Raw genomic sequence first — 21,858 nt, forward strand, 5'->3', positions numbered from 1 at the left:
TTAAATGCAAAGCAGCATCTATTTTAAGTGTTTCCTGCATCTGGGGGTAATTTACGGAAAGCTCGGGCTACAGTAAAAAAACTACAATATCCACGAAATAGCAGGAGGACGGCTGACGCGACACTATTACACAGGCTCATGGGAAATCGAGTACTCAAGAATCACTGTGCACCATCGACACCTTATTTAAAACATTGTAAGTGAAATGTTATACACTGTGACAAAACGAAAATATGTTTAATGTGTCTTCAGCTGCATCAAACTGCGTCCGTTTATCTATTAATTATGCTGTCATACTGTCCGTGCAAAGTAAAGACTACAATTCCCTACAAAGCCTTTACCCGGAAGAGGAGTCGTGATGTCAACAGATACATGGAGCTGTCGACATGGAACTTCCAGTGTTGTTTATGACAAAACGTTGTTTTTGGGTTTAAAGTCATTAGTTTGACAATGAGAGGCGTTGGCCATAAAGTTTTGTTTCTGTCCCTTTTTCTGTTATTTGTAAGTCCGTGCCTGCCAGAGCAAGCTGAGAGGAAAAACACGTTAGACCCGCATGAGAAGGATGACGGAGTGGATGCGAACCAAACGGATAATCCATCTGATAAGCAGCAAACATTAATAAAACCTAAAAACGAACATGGACTCGATTCAAACGATGATACGAAACAGGATGGACCGTCTGTCAGGTTTGAGCCAATAAATATTGATTTCAGTACTCTCTCTGTGGAATAACTTGGGCTACTGTAGCTAACTAGCTAGCAATAGCTTCATTCGCAACATTTATGCAATTAAACAGGTTTCCAATGTATTGTGTCCAGCTAACGAACAACTTAAAGACGTGTTGAGTCATCTTATGTAAGTAGGGCTGATAGTTATTGTAGATTTTTAATTCAGTAAAATAAGGCTTTTGTAGACTTGCTAATGCTAATAAGTTAAGCTAAGAGGAAACAACACAAATTTAATACTTAAAATGGTACAACATTCAACAAATATGGTGGTAAAGTAACATTCAAGGGGGCACCTTGCCTTGACATAGATATATAAAAACTGTCTTAATCACATCTAATTGTTTTTCTAATGTCCCTTCATTTGAGCCTCTTTAGCTCAGTCAGGTGTTATAACCCTTAAATTTGGTATAAGTGAGTCTGAAATGAAATTGGTGTAACGTCCAAAAGGTACTAGTGTGCACTAATTTAACCTTAATATCAATATGAATAATTTTAGGAGGATTTAGGACTAAAATTAAGCAATTTTGTTTATAACTGAAGTATATCTGCTCTTTAATTATAGCATTATATTGTTCAGCAGCGCTTTTAAAACTAACACAACTTGAATGATGTGAATTCTGTGATTTGTGATGTGTATTAAAAGTTATTGTATCCTTCACACTAACATGTTTTTTCTCCTGACTGTGTCCTTGCAGCAAGTCCAATGACACTGATAACTACAGTAACGAGACCCTCCAAACTACAACACCTGCTGTCAAGCCGACGACCCCAGCACCCCCAACCCCCAAACCCATTCTGCCTGTGCAGACAGGAGTCAAGGCCCAAGAAGAGGAGCAGTCCAGCGGCTTGACCATATTCTTCAGCCTGCTAGTTATTGGTTGGTGGCATCTCTGATGATGTATTGCTGAATATCTGTTTGACTCAGTCTTATTCTCTTGTGTTTCAAGAGGAATCTAGTCTTGTCTCATGCTGTGCATACAGGATGGGAAGGGAGAATGAAATGAACCCACTACAGGAAATATTACCATCGTGGTTCCCACAATGTATAAAATTTAGTCCTCATACAGCTATTAATGGAGGGCAAATGTACTGCCACTTTAGTGTTTCATTAAATCAGTTGTGTAGCTGGCGATTTAGGATGAAGGAAGTGGATAAAGGAAAGGATGTGGTTACACATTAATGTCACAAAGTGCTTCTTCAGACACAAAGTGCCCATTATGCACTTTAGCTCACTGCAGGTTAAGTCACATGCTTACCACTTTATAGGTTTAGACCAAGAAAATTGCATAAATCATGCATAACGTTACCAATTAGACTAATTCACGTTGTCCACACATAAAAATGTTATTTTCTGAAGTGTTTCAGTGTAACAAACATTCGACTGGTTGCGAGAAGCACATCATGCAGAATCATAGTCATTTGTCTTCTAAAGTTGATACCATCTCATCAGTGGTTTGACTGAGATGGTATAGGCAATAACTGAGAAACTGCCTCAGAGTACATTCTCAAAAACACTTTCAAGCTCTTCCAAGAAACCATTTCAACATTATGTAGCAGTTCCCTCAACAAGTTTGTGTGCTTTACGTATATATATACACCCCTGAATATAACATCTCCCTTACGTTACAGTACAGCTTTGTTGATCCGACACTTCCGACGCTGTTGGCTTCAGTGTTGCATACACTGTGTTTTACAATTATCCCATTTTCTGCACTGCATTTTTACTGTATGTATGAATTGCTATTTACTTTACTTCATTGTGGCCTTGGGGTTTCTCATTATAATTATGCTAATATGTGTACGCACTGATTTAGTGCATTGATATAGAGGTGGCATATGTGCTATGGTACTGTCACAAGCTAATTTATGTTTTAATTAGGGGCAATTATCTTTTATTGTAAAGTCTCAGTCAGATCTAAAACATTAAATGTCAGCCAACTGCTTTGTAGTCATAATTATGTCAAGCAAGTGTATTTAAACTAATTTGCATAACATTGTTATAGTCAGATGAATATGATGTGAATTCAAGTACCCATTTAGACTTCAAGGAGAGGAAATCGGGTTAGAGCTAGATATGTTTTTCATAGACATCCCTGTCCAGTCCACAGCAGGTCATGTGGAGGACAGCGGCCAGAGAGAAGATTTTGATGCTGTATGATGCAGGCGTTATTTTTGGGCTGATCTGAGTTGATGTGACATGAATGATCGGGACATGGATGTATTTGTCCTGAATGTTCATTCAGTGGTCTTTGCTCTCCTCACTCACCCCAGGTATCTGCATCATATTGGTGCACCTGCTTATCAAGTTCAAGCTGCATTTTCTTCCAGAGAGCGTGGCTGTCGTGTCCCTCGGTGAGTTCTTCTTATGTCACAAGTTGCCATGTTGCACAGACTTCAACTAGAAAAATACAATGTTTCTTGTTTAATGTATTTAAGAGTGCTCTACGTAATGTTGAGACTGATTTGGGAGTTTGCCAGAATATTTAACTTTTGCTTTTTAAAGCAGGTAGAAATAGTCAATGCTTAAGATTTCCATTTTTTACTTAGGCCTCACTCCCTTGTGTTTTCTCTCTTAAAGTGTGTGTCATAGTAATGTCCTAACATTGTTGCCAGTTTGTGTGTGTGCAGCAGTAAATTAATGAACAGGTTCAGAGCAGTAAACTTCTGTAAGATTACAGTGCTAAAATAATTTTCATCTAGGTCAAGTATGTGTCTTTTAAGATGAAAAACGGCTAACCCAGTGGTATCATTGGCAGCCTTATTCAAGATTTAGGAAGTGCTTTGTTCAAAACGATTTATTTGTTTTTCCAGAAAATCTGTTTTGCTCCTTGTGTGAGGTCACTTCAGGTTCTTTCTGCTCCCTTTAATGCTTTCCATTGTCTCCCTCTTTACATGTTTATGCAATTAAACACACTCAAACTCAGTAACACACATCTGTCTTGACCCTGAAGGCCTTTTCCTCAAGCGTGTCCTGCATACTGCATGTGAGACGGTGCTCGTCTAGTGTTTGGAGCAGGGCACTCTGCTGTGGGAAGATAACACTCTGCTTACAAATCAGGAAGGACTGCTTTTCCTTCCTCATCACTCCCTCTCTCTCATCTACTCATAGTGTATCTTCCTCTTCACGATCTCTTTCCATCGGCTTGTATATCAGGGTCCTATACGATGCTTTGTTGCTTATACTTAATTTCTTTTTCCATCTTGTCTCTTTCTTTCTTGGTCCTTTATGCATCTTTGTGTTTTCCTCACCCTTTTAATTAATGTTCAGCTTGGCTGTGTAACAAGAGAGCTGAGGGCCCAAGGGGCCTCAAATCAAAACTAAAGCCATGTTTCCACCAAGCAGTCCAGTCCAGTTTAGATCAGTTCAGTTTGGTTATTTATACATTTCTATTGTCAAATGTTGTGGAAGGTGCCAATAGGACCAATCCCGTTTATTTGTTATCTGTTGAGGAACTTAGCACACTGATCTGCTACTGAAAGGTCAAAGAAACAGAAATTAGAAACACTGTAGTCCATTGATTGGCCAGAGAGGAGCAACCAGAGTTATTTCGTCATCTGTGCTCTGATGTATGATTTCCTTGGCCTGTTTTTTTTTTTTTCCCAGCACACTTTTGTCTTGCGTCCTGCAGTCTTTTCTCAAACAAAGCTCGTGTCCTGGCTGTCATACAAGCACATATTAAGAAGAGAAGATATGAAACATTCAATGTCCTCCCTTGTGTTCCTGTTGTTACACGAGTTGCTCAGTGCTGTGTGTGCGTAAGGAGCGTGTGGTTGAGTGAGTGAGTGGGTGAAGTGCGAGTGGCAGAGAAGTGACGCTGATTGTGAGCAGAGCATAGGAGAAGGTTAGCAGCAAGTTGTCAAACTGGCAGTAAATGTGCAGTGTAGGTTATCAGTTAATAAATGCTGCAGCTTCTCCAGAACAATCCCACTGACATCTAAAAGTGTTGTCTAGAAGTACTGTCAGCTTCAGCGGAAACACAAAACACATAAAAGTGCTTAGGTACATGCACGTATGGGTAAAGTCTGAATGTCACGGGTACTATGCCGAAAGTGTTTGCTTGAAACGTGGCTCAAGGCAAGCCATTTAACAGTGCTTTAACCACTTAAATAGCACTTTGACTCATCTTTGCGCTCGCTCTGTCTTCTGGTTGTACTGAAATTTTCATATGAAGTAGTAAAATATTTGAACAGTGGTTTTGTTTTCTCATGTGCTCACTCTTTCCAGGGATTCTAATGGGAGGCTTCATTAAGATCATTGAGTTCCAGGAACTGGCCAACTGGAAGGTATAGTTGGATTCCTTCTTCACACCCTGCTGCACAGCTCATTGTGTCCAGATTGCACTGGCCACAACTCTCGTTCAGTTAAAGCACAGTTCACTAGTAACAGTGCTTAGTTTGATTAGATTTGTTTAGCCTGAAGCAAAACAACCACATTCCTCTGCAAACCACACAGACAATCAAAGTACGCAAACACATACAGTATGTAGCGCATGAACATTTTGCACAGGTCCGTTCTGTGCAGATGTTGCGTCTGATTCAGCGTAACCCCTTGAATTACAGGATAAAGTTGCATGAAATCTATAAACAAAAGAGCTACACCCACTGCATTCTTCATATTAACTGTAATTTAGTGGGTAGGAACAAACATAAGCTTTGCCGAAGCACTGGCTTATTGAAAACATACTGTACCAAGCTTAGAGTATAAAACCACTTTTCCTAGTTCTCGTATGATGCAATTTATCCCACAGCAAATTCTCTGGGAATCCCCCACCCATCCCAATCCAATAAACATCTGCCGTCCTTGTGCTGTAGTTCTTCATCTCTCTTTCTGTGCCTGCCTTTTTGCTCAGTCATTCATTTCCTGGCCTCTGTCTTTGTCACAAATCTCATCTCTCGATCTCCACTCTGTTACCTATTCATAGCGAGACACGCATTCTTTGCCTGCTATCTTTCCCTTTGTGTCCCTACGAGCCCTCCTTTTTTTCTCCTGGTTCTCACAGCCTTTAATTAACATTCCTTGTTCTCTGCCAGTGAGTGAGAGAACGAATGAACAAGAGAGGTAGAGATCCAGAGTTGGGGGAGGGAACAGGAAAAGAGGACAGGTTGTGTCAATGTTTCTTGCACACTGGGGTCCATTGTTTTTTAGCTTGGGGGCCCCAGGGTGTTGCTGAGTCATCGGCACTAGTAACCAGAGCCCCCAGAGCCCCTTTACGCCCCTTGCCCCTGTGAATCTCTGGACTGCTATCTCTGTGTTTGTGTTAAGTTCACAGCAAGTAGGCCCTCTCACCTGTCCATATATAGTAAAGGCAGTGGCTTAATGACTTATTATCTTTATACTCAAGTGTTATGAAGTTACACTGTGCTATGCAGTGGAGTCTTTGCAGGAACATGGAAATGCTAAGTGGTTTATAGGCCACTGAAGACTTCAAAAGACCCAGGCCACGATGCAAATCCATTATGTCTGACCTATTTGTTTTTGAGAGAGCACCTAAAAGCAAGATGCACCATATAACCTGTTCAGTGAGTAACATAGCCAGTGGCAAATCTGTGATTCTGTCAGCATCATTTTTTTTTTCAACTGCAACTCTTTTGAAACGGTGCACTTACTTACATCCATCTTTTACCATCACAGTCAATGGAAGGCATATGTCTTGTTTCCACTCTCACAACCTAAGTTTGCAGGTTTGAACTGAAATGCATCCTCATGCATGTAGCTACCTTTAAGGCCGGCGTCATCTCCTCCATTTAGCTTGTTTCCAAAGCTGGCCCACTAAGCTAAGCCAAGCTGTGGGACTACCTGAGAAACCACCAAGGGTGAACAAACCCCTCAGCCGGCAGCATCCTGTCATCAGCGGCTTTGCCCTCGCCTTTCACCAGCACTGCTTCCTTTACCATTTGCTACCAACCGCTCTATCCCCAGTCATCTCCCAACCAGTCCAGCGTATGAAGAGCTATTCCCTCTTGTGCTTTTCTGGTAGTGTTCATTGCTTTTCCTTTTCACTCATCTGCCCATCACTCCCCTGTGCTCTGACACAGATTGAAGAAGAAATAGCTGGTGCTGGTAACACACCAGCAGCAATTTGTCTCTCAGACAAAGCACATAGAGAGATACATAGGTGCATATATTTGCGTCTCCAATGTACTCCGGATAATAATTTAGTTTTCTTTCTGTTTTAGCGTTCTAGCCTGTACTGTATTATCTAGGCTTATCATTTTTCCTCAGTGGCTGCAATGGTGTGTTTTAAGCCCCAAAGGGCAGCACATATTTTTAATAGATCTCTCCCACGCCGCAGAGAGAGAGCGACACAGGGAAAGCAGTTTTAATTGTGGTTTCAGGGGCCTTTTTCCCATGTGGTGATGTCACTGTGTGTCAAAGCCGAGCCTCTAGGGAGGCTGTACTCCGAACGAAGGTCTCTCCATCGCTCCCGCACGTATTTTTCTGTTATCTCTCAACCCTCTTTTAACTATGCTCCCTTCATCTTTGGCATTCATCTTTTCTCATTTAGTTCAAGTTCTGTCTCAGCACTTCCCTGGAGAATGCCCATGCTCTGCTCTCTGGTTTTTATCCATTTCATCTTTCCTTCTCTTACAACATATTTCTCTGCTGTCTATCAACATCAGTGGTTCTGAAAGCTCTTTACCCTTTCTCACACCACATTTTTCAGCATGGTTTCATGATGAGGTCAATCAGATGCTGAATCGATTAATAGGGATGGATGATATATATCAGGCTGATACATTTTCAGCCAATTATGGAAATGTGAATGATAATGCAATGATATTATTGAGCTAAATTGCTTACATTGATCAATAAAAAAAGATAAGAAGAAGAACAAGCACTGCATGCTGTTGTCACGCACATGACGCCAAACTGCTGCTGCTGAGAAAAAGGAAGTGTTCACATGTGGCACAGTTCAGTAACGTGTTTTTATTAACTTCTCACGCAGTGTAGACTAGTGCCTGAGTGGACGTTTTTACAGTTTCAGAGGAACACAACATAATTGCAATTTGCAACACAGGTTCTGCAAATTGTTTTAATACAGCAGAACTTATAGAGTGATATCAAATTTCGTTAGGTCAGAGCGATAGAATATCAGATCATCCGTCTTTGCTCACTACATCTTAGCCTTTTGTGACACAGCTGTGCATTAACTGCAGGTTGAACTTATTGGCTGTCTTATTGATATCAGCCATTGGAAACAGGTGATTGTCAGTTATCAGTATTGGCTGAAAAAAAAAATCCATATTGTGCATCCCTAACCACAAGTTAATCCACAGTAAGTGAATTAGCAACTATTTTGTTAATTGTCAAGCAAAATATGCCAAGCATTTACTGATTTTGACTTCTAAAATGTGATTTGCTGCTTTTCTTAGTTTTATGTGGTTGTGAATTGAATACGGTATCATTCTGATACAACAACCAATTTGATGTCTGGGAATTGAGAACATAGGAAAATGTAATAGTTGTTTTTTCGCTTGATCAAAAATGTAATTGACAGATTATTGATCCTAAATGTATCCCTAATTGCAGCCCTCCAAAAATCAGTCTCACATCAACATATACTGCAAAGTACTACCTTACTGATACCCGCTTGTTTAAGTCTGTGTTGGTACTGTATGTGCATGCAAATTCTTTGTGCTTGTTCTGTCACAGCAGTAGACATTTTTATACATGGTCATGAAACGTGCACGCGTGCAGAATTACTGCTGTACATGTCTGATTGTGGTGCTTGCATGGCATACCTTATGTCTCATGTTTTAATATTCATTCTTGACCTTTCACCTGCCATGAGTGGCAGAGCCCTGCCAGCGATAAATGTCAAGAAGTGGTAACCTGGAAGCAGTCCTTGTTGGCCTACTTTTCCTGAAATTTGAATGCATAATAAGACAAAGTAAACAGGAGCATAGCCTTTTACTCCAGCATATATCTTGTGTAGGCCGTCCTCTATTCCTGACCTATTTTTAAGAGTTTATAGCCAGAATAGTGTCATTTTGTGTAGACAAATTTATCATTTGAGCCATAGTTACCATCTTGACAGCCGGTGTGCAGTCTTTAATTAAACAATGTGCTGTGATATGCTCTTGCCTCATTCCCCAGTCACCTCATGCTCCTTTGGGTCTTTGCTCTGAGTAATTGGTCAGGTGGGAACAAATGGATAATAAATTCAGAAGATTATAAAGCCAGTTGTGCCATCATGTTTATGATATATTACCAGCAATATCATTTATGAACAATGAATATCACAAGTCACACTGTGTGTCTGTGTGAAATGATAGATAATTGTAGATTAAACTGTACTTGTCAGGAGGAAGTAAATCATGCTGTAATCTGTCTTAGCTCTCTGCAGTTATTCATTGTTAACATATAGCAACTCATATCTGTGCAGGTTTTACAGAAATACATAGATCCTTTATTGGAAATATACATCAAATATGGAAGTAATTGTCTTCGAGTCCATCTGCTTGAGGGGTTGTTAAGGTTGAGTCAGTATCTACAAGCTGTCAAAACTGGCTTCCCTAATACAATGAGAGAGATTGTTGACTGGATGGAGTAAATATGGGCTTGCCGTCTTCCATCTTTCTGACAAACACAGCTGCAGTGTCAACCACAGCCCAGAAATACATTCTCCTTATGACCATTCACTAATGCACACCCTGTACTGTAATTTACATTACTAACACAGAGTATGTACAAAACACACACAGGCTTATACAAGCACACATGGTGCATCATGCACAGACACATTGGCAGCCAGAGCGTAATGCATGGGCACATGATGCCTACGCCTGATCTGGGAGGCTGGCCCATTTAGCTGAGAAGCAACAATGATTTCATTATATTGCTGAAATAATCAGAGAGCTAAGGTCACTGGGATCCTGTGTGTGTGTGCGCATGTGAGTGTGCGCGTGTGTTTGTGTGTGTGAAAGAAGAGAGAGAATGAATGATGTGCATGAATTAGCTGGCAGGCAGACATTTCCCCTGATGAGCACCTGATGTGTGTGTGCATTAGAGATACACTGATCCCTGGCCTTTGGGTATCGGCCCATACCGAGTACAGATCTGATACCAGCGTTTATTTGATAAGGTGTGTTCCACACTGTGTGGAGGAAACTGGGATCATTCTCCTTTGTGTAAGGCAATGTCAGGCTTGACTTTAACATTGCTTTCCTAACTTTGTAAACAAAATACATAGATATAACTGTCATGAATTGTTTTTTATTGTCACCAATACACAATTCAGCTATTTAAGTAGGTATTGGACTGATATCAGTATTGCTGCCTCTCTAGTGTGTGCCTAAAGGCAACATCCAAATGTGTTTTGCCAAATAAAGAGCTTTTCCTGACAGCTCAGGCATGGCCTTCCTCGTCACCCTTTCCCCTCTGCGGTGACTCAGTATGAAGTCAGCTGATCGTCACTGAACTGACATTCAGTGGTCAGATGAAAAGTGGGGAATGTTTCTTCAGGATTGTGTAATAACCACAAGCATGTGTTTCATTGTTCATGTACCGATTAGCATTAGGATTAACGTTTGAATTAGAGATCATGGTGGGCTCATTCAAGTAATTTGATCAATTAAAAATGTTTCCTGTTCATTGCACTTTGTAATTTACTCAAGTGGACAGGATTTCTGAATGCTTACTCCCAGCTCCAGCTAGGCTGACTTTGCCTTTTCCCTTTTCTGCTACAATGTGTTACTATTATCCAGGCCAACACTGTTACCTGACTGCTGTTGCTTTTTCTGCTGTGGATTGTATGTAACTGTGCCTCTGTCCTTCTCTGAAAGGAGGAGGAAATGTTCCGACCCAACATGTTCTTCCTTTTGCTCCTGCCGCCCATCATCTTTGAATCTGGATACTCCTTACATAAGGTACGGAGAGTGCGTGCATGAAGGTGAAATTACACATCTCAAGACTGTCAGGAAAATAAGGCTTGGCACACTGTGCATGTGATGGTACTTAAAACGAACCGGATGTGCATTTAAACATTTATGAATTGTTTTCTGTGCCAAATCATTTGGCTAGCAATTACAAGAAGACATTTTCCAGATGTGCAGAACAAGAGTCTGAGCCACAAAAGAAACATAAAATTTGCTATAACAGAAGGTACTTTTATTGTACTTATTGTGGAATTTACAAGAAGTTAAGACAAAAAGTGAACTGTGGACCTAAGCAGGCTGTAAGTTTGCTTCTGCCTCAGGCTGGCTATGACAGCATGCAGCACTGCTCTTTATGTTCTAGCCTGCTATCATTTCTATGCTCTGTTGTCACATAACTTTTTACATTTAAAATGGATTCGCAAATGCAAAAAAGTGGCTGATGACACATTCTGCTGTTTGATTTTAATTATCTTAATGGCCTTGTGCCTCTTTTGAAATATCTTGCTGAAGTCTCATCGGGCTTGTTCAGACACTTTCTGCTCTATTGCAACGGTGACCATTTTCTCTGTACCTGTACTCTGCCCTACTTTTCATTTTAATGCCATTTACATGTTAAGTAACACTTTGTAACTTAAAATGTCATGCTACTGAACCCACGAAAACTGAAGCTGTGTCCATGTACGTTCAGGGCAACTTCTTCCAGAACATCGGCTCCATTACGCTCTTTGCTGTGATCGGCACAGCTATCTCTGCCTTCATAGTCGGAGGAGGTATCTATTTCCTTGGTCAGGTGAGGATTGTAGAAGTATCTGTTAACAGCTCTGGCACTGTCAGGGCCTGTTCAGAGGGCAAACTTGTTTACAGAGAGCATGTGTGTAGTTACAAATAACCATTATTATCTCTTCATTGCTAAGAGTGGTTCTTGCTCTTTGAACGTTACAACTCTTAACAATGTGTCTTTGTGTGTGTGTTTGTGTATATACGTGTTTGTTTTTTTATTTTTCCAGGCCGATGTGATCTATAAGATGACCATGACTGATAGGTGAGTGTTCGGATTCCACTCTAACATGTTTGCTTTTGTGCTAATAGACTATTCAGACAAAGCACAATTTCTGTCCAAAAAGACTTCAAGTGAAATTGGATATTAGTATTAATAGTTGTATTTCAGATAGTGTTTATATGTAATATGTAGTTGCATCACCCAATGACAGATTCAGTCTAGCTTAAAGTTGGAAAGAAACAAGCCCACTGAAACTTAAGAGTTTAACTATTAGCAAGTTCCAGACAGTAATCAGTAAGACGGTAGTAATCCAGCTGTCAGAGATGACTGACACGTAAGCAGTTTGCTTCTCCACAGCCATGTGGTTTTTTTTTTTTTTTTTTAGGGGTAGTTGCTGTGTGTGAAGTGTGTATCCTTCCTGGTGCACGGTCAGCATGAGAATTAATGTGTGTCTTGCGTCCAAGCAGGGATTTTGCCTTTTCATTTCTTTCAGCAGAGAGGATGTTTTCAGTCCCGTTTGTCTTCCTGTTTGTCTGTCTGTTAGCAGGAGATCTCAGAAACAATGACATTTATGGGGAACTCAGGAAATGAGCCAAAAAAGAATTGATTAGAGTCCCAAAACGGAGATGTCTTTTCCTTTCCTGATTTTTTTTTTTTTTGATCACCGCTCTTTCACCTACAGTGATTTCATCCAAACTTAAGCAAATTGTGTGTCATAGCATATGTGGAGGCCCTAAAGAAGTTATTAATGTATTTAGTTTTAGTTTAAAGTGTTTATTTGTACAAGTAACAAGACACAAGAAACATAATAACTTGAACACTTTTGTTGTTATTCCCATTTTTCACGAGTTGAAGTGAAAGATCTAAAGGTTTATCTCTATTAATCTTTGAGTCTAGAAAATATCAAAAAAATGTGAAAAATGCTCGTCAAATTTGAGACGCTGAAACGATGTTTTTGCTTGAAAAATGACTGAAATTATTAATCGATTATCAAAATGAGGATTAGTTTTCTTTTGATCGACTTAATCGTTGCGGCACTGCAAGTTTGTTAAAATCCTGATACTCCATCCACCTGGCAGCGATTGCACAGGTGTGCCTTGAGCTGGTCACAAAAGATTATATTTGGGACAGGATTTATGCATTGTCCAAAAATCATGGCACACTGTATATTGAAATAACAATTTCTAGGACTGTGTCGCCTTAACAAAACCATGTGCTCTTTTGTTAATGACTGAACTTACAACCACCACAAAGGACGCGTTTTTTTACTGTGTGCCCTTCTCACCCATGTGTGTTTTTTGCTCCTGAGTATGCCGGTCAAAGTGTCTTATGGTTAACGATTAACTGTTACAGTTTTCACTCCCTTGCTGTAGCTTTGCCTTTGGCTCACTGATCTCAGCTGTGGACCCTGTAGCGACCATTGCCATCTTTAACGCCCTCAATGTGGACCCGGTCCTCAACATGCTGGTGTTTGGTGAGAGCATCCTCAATGACGCAGTCTCCATTGTCCTCACAAAGTAAGATTCTCTATCCACTCCCTTTGCGGCTTGTTCGTTCTCCAGGGCACATGTATATTTGCCCTTGCATGATGTTTGCACAGCTTTTCATCAACAGCACCCCTAAGAAAGACATGCACAAGTTTACAGATGTTAAGGCTCAGACATACAGTAGCACTACTGTTGAAATATTGCACACACAGAACCACACTCTCAAAGTCATAGGTTTGATCTGACTGCATATGACTGTGATGTCATATAGTGGAAGAAGGCTAAGAGCACATGCGTCAAACTCTCACCCGGCGCATCATTTTGTCTACGCTGCTTTGACCAGTGACCATAAACTACATCTCCCACAATACATGTCGATTTTGTGACCCGAAATGATGGCATCCTGTCACTAGAGTGCAATGAAAGATGGGAAAGGCAATACATGTTTGTGCTTCAAGGAAAAAAAACAGTATGTCTTCTGTGTTACGAGGCAGTGTCTGTGATGAAAGAATATAATTTATGATAAATTAAAGGGATTTATGTTTGCTGACCGAGCAGTGTGCTTACATATATTTTTACATTTATGTAAATGCATGTACAATATTTGTACAGTTGAATGAATGATAATCAAATGCAGAGACAGTTGTTTAACAATATGTTAAGGAGTAGTTACATTTATACAGTCTTACAGTTACTACCAGCCACCATAATGCTGATGTGGCCCAGGCTGAAAATGACTTTGACACCGTTGAATTTGTTTCATTTGTTGGCGCTACAGGATTAGACAACAATAGTATTTACAATTCACTTTACCTCAAAACCTGACCTCGAAACTTCCCAGCCTCGAAAAATTACTTTAAAAAAAAAAAAAATTCTTAAATAGCACAAGGAAAACATAGAGCCATGGTTTTAAGAATTATTTGTATATTTATCTTAATTTTATTCCCTGCTGCTGTGAGGATATATTAGACTTAGACTTTACTTTATTGATCCCAATTGCGAAATTCTTTTGTTGTAGCAGCAGGTTAAACATACACATAATCATAAAATATATACAATAAAGAAGAATAAGGATGAGAATAAAACTGAGAAAAGAAGAAAGTAACTATATAAACATAGAATAGCAGCAATTGAGTATATAGTTATGTAATATGTATTATAATATATAATATAATAAAATACAATATAAGTATAGAAACAAAGAATAACACCCATTGTTAAAGAGAGAGAGCTAGAGCTATAAACGATATACCAGAAAACAACAAACAGTAATGAGCAATATTGCAGCAGTGCAAATAATGTGTAAACTTTGTACTGTTGGAGTTTGTGAGGTTGGTGGACATTCACTGTTTAAATTACTGTTGTATAGTGTGAGTGAGAACTCCCACCTGCCTTTTGCAAATTCCACCGTGACAGGAAGTGGGGAGCAGAATAGAACCTGTGACCTATATTGTCACTTTTGTCATGCACTTGCATGCACAAAGCCATGGTTTCCAATGCAGAGGATGTGGGTACATTTTTATCTAAATCTGCCCAACGTGAAGGGGACAGTTTACTGAGACTATCAGTCAGAATTATTTATCAAGATTGTTTTGTATCAACAGTCGGCCAAATGCACCAACACATCAACAAAATCTTGATAGACAAGTTTGATAGAAGCAGACAGTTGCTGATGCGTGTTGCTGTTACCTTATCTGTTCTCTCTGTACTCTGCACTTCATCGCTGCCGTATCTCTTCTACTCACAACCAACTAAATGTGCAAAGTGATCTCAAGTGTCTGCATGCCCCTGTAGAGTAAATGAATGCATGAATAACAGATAGGCTGAACAGCCCTGGCAGTTTGCTTGTTGTTAGCACCTCACAGACTGGCTTTCTTGGAAAGCTACAGTTACAGTTTGGCCCAGTTGTTTGTAACAGCCACACAGCTAATGCCTTGCTTAGGAGCTTGTTAATAAGTATTAATGTCAGATTTCTAGTTACACTGTGTTGTCTGGCTGTAGATAACTGTTATTATAAAAAGGATTTAAATTTCACAACAATTTTCTACTACATCACTAACTACATAAGTTATTCGTTTATATTTCTGGGGATGGAAACTTGACAAATCATCGAAGGTGAAGTCCAAAGAATGAATTAAGTGGGAGAATTTGGTAACTCACTACTGACTGCTTTATTAACTAAGTAACACATCACAGATTAGAGTGAATGCTTGAGCCTGAATGCATCATTATAGTTTGTTGCTTAGTTATGGTTCTAGATGTCTTTAAAGATCACGCTACTTTTTGAGATCTGATGAAATGGACATTTGACGTTGAAAAACAAATGACTGTGGCTCTGATAGTATCCAAATAATATATTCAGTGTGTGGCACAATTTCACAATAAATTCCTTCAAACTGTAATCCTGTTACGCCTCTGTTGTGACACAATACACCCAACCTCTGTTTACCAAACTTGATTTTGATTACAGGATTACAAACTGTATACACTCAAATCCACACACACAAACACACACACAGACACACCCACGCAAACACAAAAACAAGCTCATGAGTTTGAAGGATTCAGTGGTGGAGTTTTCCTGCCCTCTAGTGTCGGATAGAGATATACAACACATCATGTATAAAGGTACTGTTGTGGCCTCATCTGTCATTTTCCTCTTTTCTTCTTCTGTCTTTCAGCACCGCGGAGGGGTTCTTTTCCCGTTCAGACAACTCCATGGTTACCGGATGGGAGACTTTCTTGCAAGCGCTGAGTTATTTCCTTAAAATGTTTTTTGGTTCTGCCGCCCTGGGAACCCTCACTGGACTCATCTCGGCCCTTGTATCCAGATGCATTGTGTTTAAGAGAAATTTAATATGTGTGTGTATGCGTGTGTGTCTGTGTGTGTGATTCATCATATTTAAATTCCCTAACCCACTGATTAGTTTCTAAAACATTTCGATCTGAGGAAGACTCCTTCACTGGAGTTTGGTATGATGATAATCTTTGCGTACCTGCCCTATGGCCTGGCCGAAGGCATCAAACTGTCCGGTGGGTGCATGTCTACACAGGCATGTAAATGTTTGATTTTGTAGGTCTTTTTTTTTTTGTTTTGTTTTTTTAAAGCAGTGCTCTCTCTCCACTGACAGGAATAATGTCCATCCTGTTTGCGGGAATCGTGATGTCTCATTACACCCATCACAACTTGTCTCCCGTCACCCAGATCCTCATGCAGCAGACCCTGCGGACAGTGGCCTTCATGTGTGGTCAGTAAATTCTCTCTTTTCCAGCACAATTCCCCTTTTATTTCAATTTTGCAATAACTTCATGTTATTTTTCAATTTTTCTCTTCAGAGACATGTGTGTTTGCCTTCCTTGGTCTCTCCATCTTCAGCTTCCCTCACAACTTTGAAATATCCTTTGTCATCTGGTGCATAGTAAGTAAATGCCATTTGAATGTTTATGTCTGTTTCACTTATTTATCAGTGTCATTCCCATGTTTGTCAGTGTGACAGCTGTCGTTCTCTCTCCGTAGGTCCTGGTTCTTCTCGGCCGAGCAGTGAACATCTTCCCTCTATCATTCCTGCTGAACTTCTTCAGAGACCACAAGATCACACCCAAGATGATGTTCATCATGTGGTTTAGTGGTAAGATGATACAGCGAACCTTTAATGTGTTACGAGAACGTGAGGCAGTCGGCCTGAAAGTGCTGTGCATGTCACTGGCTGCGAATGAGTCATAACTGATAAGTATGTAGACAGGAAATGAATCTGCATTATTATCGGTTAATTTTTTTTTGTCATTTTTCAAGTAAAATTGTAAAACATTTTCCAGCTTCTCAAAAAATAAAAAAACTGAAAAATTGCTGCTTTTCTATGTCATATAATGGCAAATGGACCGTCCAAACTTTGGCATTTGGACAGCTGGTCGGATAGAAAAGGTATTTAAATCACTCTGGTAAAGTAAAATGAGAGTTTTTCAATATTATCTGACATTTTATTGACGAAACAGTTAACGATAATACATAGAATAGCCAGCAGATTAAATGAAGCGAAGTGAAAAAAAGGGAAACAATTAAAACATATCAAGTTCAATAATGTATAAATATAAGAAAGAAATAGATATAACAGTATTTACAATGTATTTGTCTCTGAGGATTAACATGTTGTGTTCTACCATCTCACAGTCCCGTTCATTCGTCTTTTTCTCTGCCTGGCAGGTTTGCGAGGTGCTATCCCCTATGCATTGAGCCTTCATCTGGGCCTGGAGCCCATTGAGAAGCGGCAGCTAATTGGCACCACCACCATCATCATCGTACTCTTTACCATCCTCTTCCTGGGGGGCGGGACCATGCCACTCATTCGCATCATGGACATTGAGGAAAGCCAGTCACGGCGCAAGAACAAGAAAGACATTAATCTCAGCAAGACACAGAAAATGGTAACAGATGAAGCACTTAGATTTCACTTCAGTCTGTATACACGCGCACACACTCACACAGTTTATTGGCTGCACTGATGCTAGCTGTGCCATGCTCTCATCTGCCATCAGACTCTTACTGTTCTCTTCAGAGGGAAAAACATCAAAGGGTTCATTGTGGTTTGTGTGAAGGACACCGGATCAGCAGGGAGACAGCCACCCTCATCATAGAGATGCACACTTCCAACCAGCAAAACTTGGACAAGCATAAATAAACTCTAACAACTGGCATTAACACGTTTTCCCAGACACACCAGAACAGCTATTGTGTTGAATATTTCAGCTGACATTAGCTCTTACTCCAGATAATGGGCCTTTCTTTTGATGTACATGCTACTGTTGAGATCACTGGTGGCGTGTGGTGGTGAGATTGCATGACTTGTGTGTGCTGTATTTGCATGTTTGATGTCTTCTAAAGCTTAGTGTTACACCCCGGGGCGCCAGCAACTAGATCTATCAGCCCTCCATTTTTCCCCTTACAGCTCTCAGGCCCTCTTTGATGTAATTCCCTCTCTTTGCTCCCTCTGCTCTTTCTCCCTCATCTCTGGTCCTTTTGCGTGTGATCTCGACTCCATCACCCTCACCTCACCTGCCGCTCACCCATGTCTTTCACATCTGCTTCATTTGTTGGCCCCCTCTCCTTTCATTTCTTTCTATCTATCTGACGTCCCCCTCTCTTTCCTGTTCTTTTCTCTCCAGGGTAACACCATTGAGTCAGAGCACCTCTCAGAACTGACAGAGGAGGAGTACGAGGCTCAAATCTACCAAAGACAAGATCTGAAGGGCTTTATGTGGCTAGATGCTAAATACCTGAACCCCTTTTTCACTCGAAGGCTCACCCAAGAGGTAAGTGAAAAAGAGACAGAAATCTTGAGGGGCACATGATATTGCTTGTGATCTTGTGGTTAGTCAGAGTCCTTGTGTTTGACATCCAGTAAACAGACACTTCTCAGTACAAAAAACATGCATGAAATCACCTAATTGTCACACTGGACCATGCCGTGAACAGCCACTGCTCTGCACATCACAGTTAAGTTGTTTCCCTGATGATGTTTTGGAGGTGTGGTGGTGACAAATCAGCACAAGAGCCTGTCACTTGCGTACATTGTGAGGCAGCTGGTTTCATGAGATCACGCAAGCCAAGAATCCAACTTGTGGACGAACCACAGTGTAACTACTGGCAGCTGAGGGCGTAGTTTAGGTGTGACTGACATCCAAAAACAAGGATGGCAGCTCCTATAGAGAGTAGCATAGATGATGCCATGGTATCAGTTGTATCAGAGCTGGAGAGAATTTCTTCACTGAAAGAAAAGCACTGAAGGCCTTCATGAAAATGAAAGTTTTCATTTCATTTTGATGTGTCATATGGTTTGTTGATCTGATTGGTTGAAGTAAGCTCATGATAAGCAGTGCCTGCCCTTTTGCAAACCACTTCCATGGATGACATCCCAGATGGATCAGTGTAAGAAACCATCTGGCACGTCAGGTTAGTCACCTGGAGCCCGTTTCTGCTCACTGTGACTGTTCCTGTGTCAGCTATTCTTCCCTGTAATTTTAAGAACATATCCACTGACCAAATAGCACAGAATATGTTTTTTATTGAAGAACAGCACTGCCAATGAAGCTGAAAGGCTCAGTCGTTCATAAGCAAAGATGGGGCGAATTAGGAACGCGTCATGAAGCCATTGTTGTACAACGTCTTAACTTTTATGGAATTGGGGTTGCAGTAAATTCTCCATTGAACTGAACGGTTGCTTTGACACAAAATGCACCCGTGATGCTAATTTGCTGTAGGCTAATTAAAAATTTATCAAATATCTTTAGCCGCCTCTGTTTTTTTGTTGTCGCTTTCAAACAGTCACCTGTGAAATTGTGACTGTCAAACCTCTGAAGGGTGCACACTGTAGCTGCCATGTGGTAGTTTCATATCACTTTCTTGTGTAGAAGAAGAACACTTTACTTTGTTGATCGCCACAAAACATGCATATGCCAACACAACAACAATGCACTACATGCACATGCCATGCTTTTTTGGTGAAATTATTCCTCTGCATTTGACCCATCCTGGTAAGTCCTTCCTCCGTGGCAGACCAGGAACGGTAGGCTTCCAGCCGACAGCGGCGCCTGGGGACCCAGTTCCTTTTGTCACCATTCAATCAGGTGGTGATCCTGCATGTTTTTAGTGGGGGATTTTTGTGGAGGATACCCCAGGTGAACATGGGGAGAACATGCAAACTCCACACAGAAAGCCCCCCCTTAGAGGGCAGCAGGCACAGAATGGCATGGTGGAGGACAGACAGGAATCGAACCCGGTGGTAACACTGTCACCTCAAAGCTAGAAGGTCCCTTATGTCATTTAGCAAGGGGAGAAATTTTAAACTCAGCCAAAAAAACCTTATATGACAATATTAACAAAAGCAAAACATTAACGGATTCACCAAATTAGGTTTTAGATGTGTTATTGTGTCTACAATATTACTGTGTTCTTTCATTCTTGCACGTGTGCTGAAGTGCAGCTGTGTGTTTAATGTGCGCCTAACAGGACCTGTTACACGGCCGGATCCAGATGAAGACCCTGACCAACAAGTGGTACGAAGAAGTTCGTCAGGGGCCCTCGGGCTCTGAGGATGATGAGGATGAAGCAGAACTTCTGTGAACTGAACAAACACTTTCAGTTCATACGAAAACAATGAATGGACATTGTGTGTCCTGGCCTGAGGGAGTGTGTGTGTGTGTGTGAAGACAAGCACTCTTTTCAGTGTCAGTCACATGCACTTCTCGTTTGTTCACCTGCCTCCAACTTTATGTGACAGAAGAGTCTCAGTCAGAGCCCACAGTGCATTTCTAGTGCATGAAGTGGGCTGGAATGTGTCAAATCAAAGCGTAGTCCCAGTGAAACTGGATTTTGAAAATTGTAACACTGGATGAAGCAAAAATAGAATCTGTGAGAATGATGTTCCTCATACAAATGCCATATTGTTACGTGCTAAAGACACTTTGTTGATCCTGAGAACCTTTTCCCGGTTTAGGCCTGAAGGGACGATGGCAGGGAAGCTGAGAGGGATTTTTCTATGTAAAGCAATACTAGAGCACCTTTTAACTTTTTCTCTTCACTTTTGTATTGTTCATTGGTCTGTGGCACTGGCTTTAAGCTCTGCTGGAAGTTTTACTTTGTGTCAGGGGAAGGTTAGCACATAATGTCGCTAAAGACTCAATCTTTAAAGTGGGATTTGTAATAAGGTACAGATGGCTACCTTGAATAGCTTCTTGTTTAACTATATTTAATTCCCCCTGAGTCTCCACATTTGTATGCATTGATGATTCTGAGTTAACATATATTCATGCATATTTAATAAAGATAAAACACTAGAAGTGACACATGAGCTGCTACTGCTACACCCTCCAGCAACAAGGTAAGAGAAATGCAGGGGAGTTGAAGCTGGTGAAATGTGGTTGGGTAAAACTGATCATTTTCAAAATGCTAAAAACTTCTCTGATGGGAGGATAACTATTCTCCAGAATTTTGGAAAATTCCAGTTCCTTTCCAAGGACGGTCCCAGTTTGGTTTCGCTGAATGAACTTGTCTGATTATTTTCATTCTCTTTCTACAACGTTGTGTTTCAAGTAGACTTTGAAATGTTGCTTTCGTGATTTTCACTCTTCATTTCTAAAGAAGATGGGCACCAATGAATGTGAAGGTAACTGGGAACGATGTCTTGTGAATGTTTATGTATTTTGTTTTTTTGAAGCCTGTTTATTTATGTTTAAATGTTTCTGTGCTGTTTGTGAGATAAAAGCTTTTATACAAGCTCTATGAGCACTGCAGAATTATAGAAAAGAAAATCTCTGATAAAACCTATTGACACCCTACATGTTGTATCGAGTGCTGCTTTAATGAGAGAATAGCTGCATATCAGAAAGAGTTTGTCTTTCGTTAATCTCCCCAAATGCCTTGTGAAAAGAATTGTAATGTGAACATAAAAGGAATTTTTTTTAGAGGCATTCAAGGTGAACTCAAAACCAATAAATAAACCTTTGCTAATTTAAAAGGGTATTAAAAGCGTACTCAAATATCATGTCATAAATCAGAACTGAAAATGTGTAGCAAGTCTACTTTTTAGAAACACATGGGTTCTTTGACTTAATACATGAAATACATGAAAGCCTACCAAACAGCAAATGGACAAAACATACAGTATTTTGTGGTATGGGTAATACACTCACCTTTTTTTAATTGAACTGGTAAGATTTCTTAACACACTTCTTAAACAAGACAATTAGCAGGGAAAAAAACTAAAGTCTC

At 40.3% G+C, this 21,858-nt stretch overlaps 1 protein-coding gene across 1 annotated transcript; it reads left to right on the forward strand.

Moving 5' to 3' along the window:
• The first annotated feature begins 339 nt into the window (after positions 1 to 339).
• On the forward strand, positions 340 to 21,607 carry slc9a8 (solute carrier family 9 member 8). The gene is made up of 16 exons (XM_070968460.1): positions 340 to 686; positions 1,424 to 1,605; positions 3,000 to 3,080; positions 4,954 to 5,012; positions 10,515 to 10,598; positions 11,296 to 11,397; positions 11,615 to 11,649; positions 12,981 to 13,124; positions 15,776 to 15,917; positions 16,022 to 16,127; positions 16,226 to 16,342; positions 16,431 to 16,513; positions 16,612 to 16,723; positions 17,296 to 17,516; positions 18,255 to 18,401; positions 20,098 to 21,607. Exons 1-16 carry the CDS (start codon positions 451 to 453, stop codon positions 20,209 to 20,211), a joined length of 1,965 nt encoding a protein of 654 aa, XP_070824561.1. The 5' UTR covers positions 340 to 450; the 3' UTR covers positions 20,212 to 21,607.
• The last annotated feature ends 251 nt before the right edge of the window (positions 21,608 to 21,858 follow it).

This window comes from Chaetodon trifascialis, chromosome 8 (assembly GCF_039877785.1).
Source record: "Chaetodon trifascialis isolate fChaTrf1 chromosome 8, fChaTrf1.hap1, whole genome shotgun sequence".
Lineage (NCBI taxonomy): Eukaryota > Metazoa > Chordata > Actinopteri > Chaetodontiformes > Chaetodontidae > Chaetodon > Chaetodon trifascialis.

Bases quoted from the DNA above. Each gene is read 5' to 3' on its own strand.
- slc9a8 (XM_070968460.1), top strand. From the start codon at position 451: ATGAGAGGCGTTGGCCATAAAGTTTTGTTTCTGTCCCTTTTTCTGTTA. The intron at 13,125-15,775 runs GTAAGATTCTCT...TCTGTCTTTCAG, and splicing joins GTCTCCATTGTCCTCACAAA to CACCGCGGAGGGGTTCTTTT. The intron at 17,517-18,254 runs GTAACAGATGAA...TTTTCTCTCCAG, and splicing joins TCAGCAAGACACAGAAAATG to GGTAACACCATTGAGTCAGA.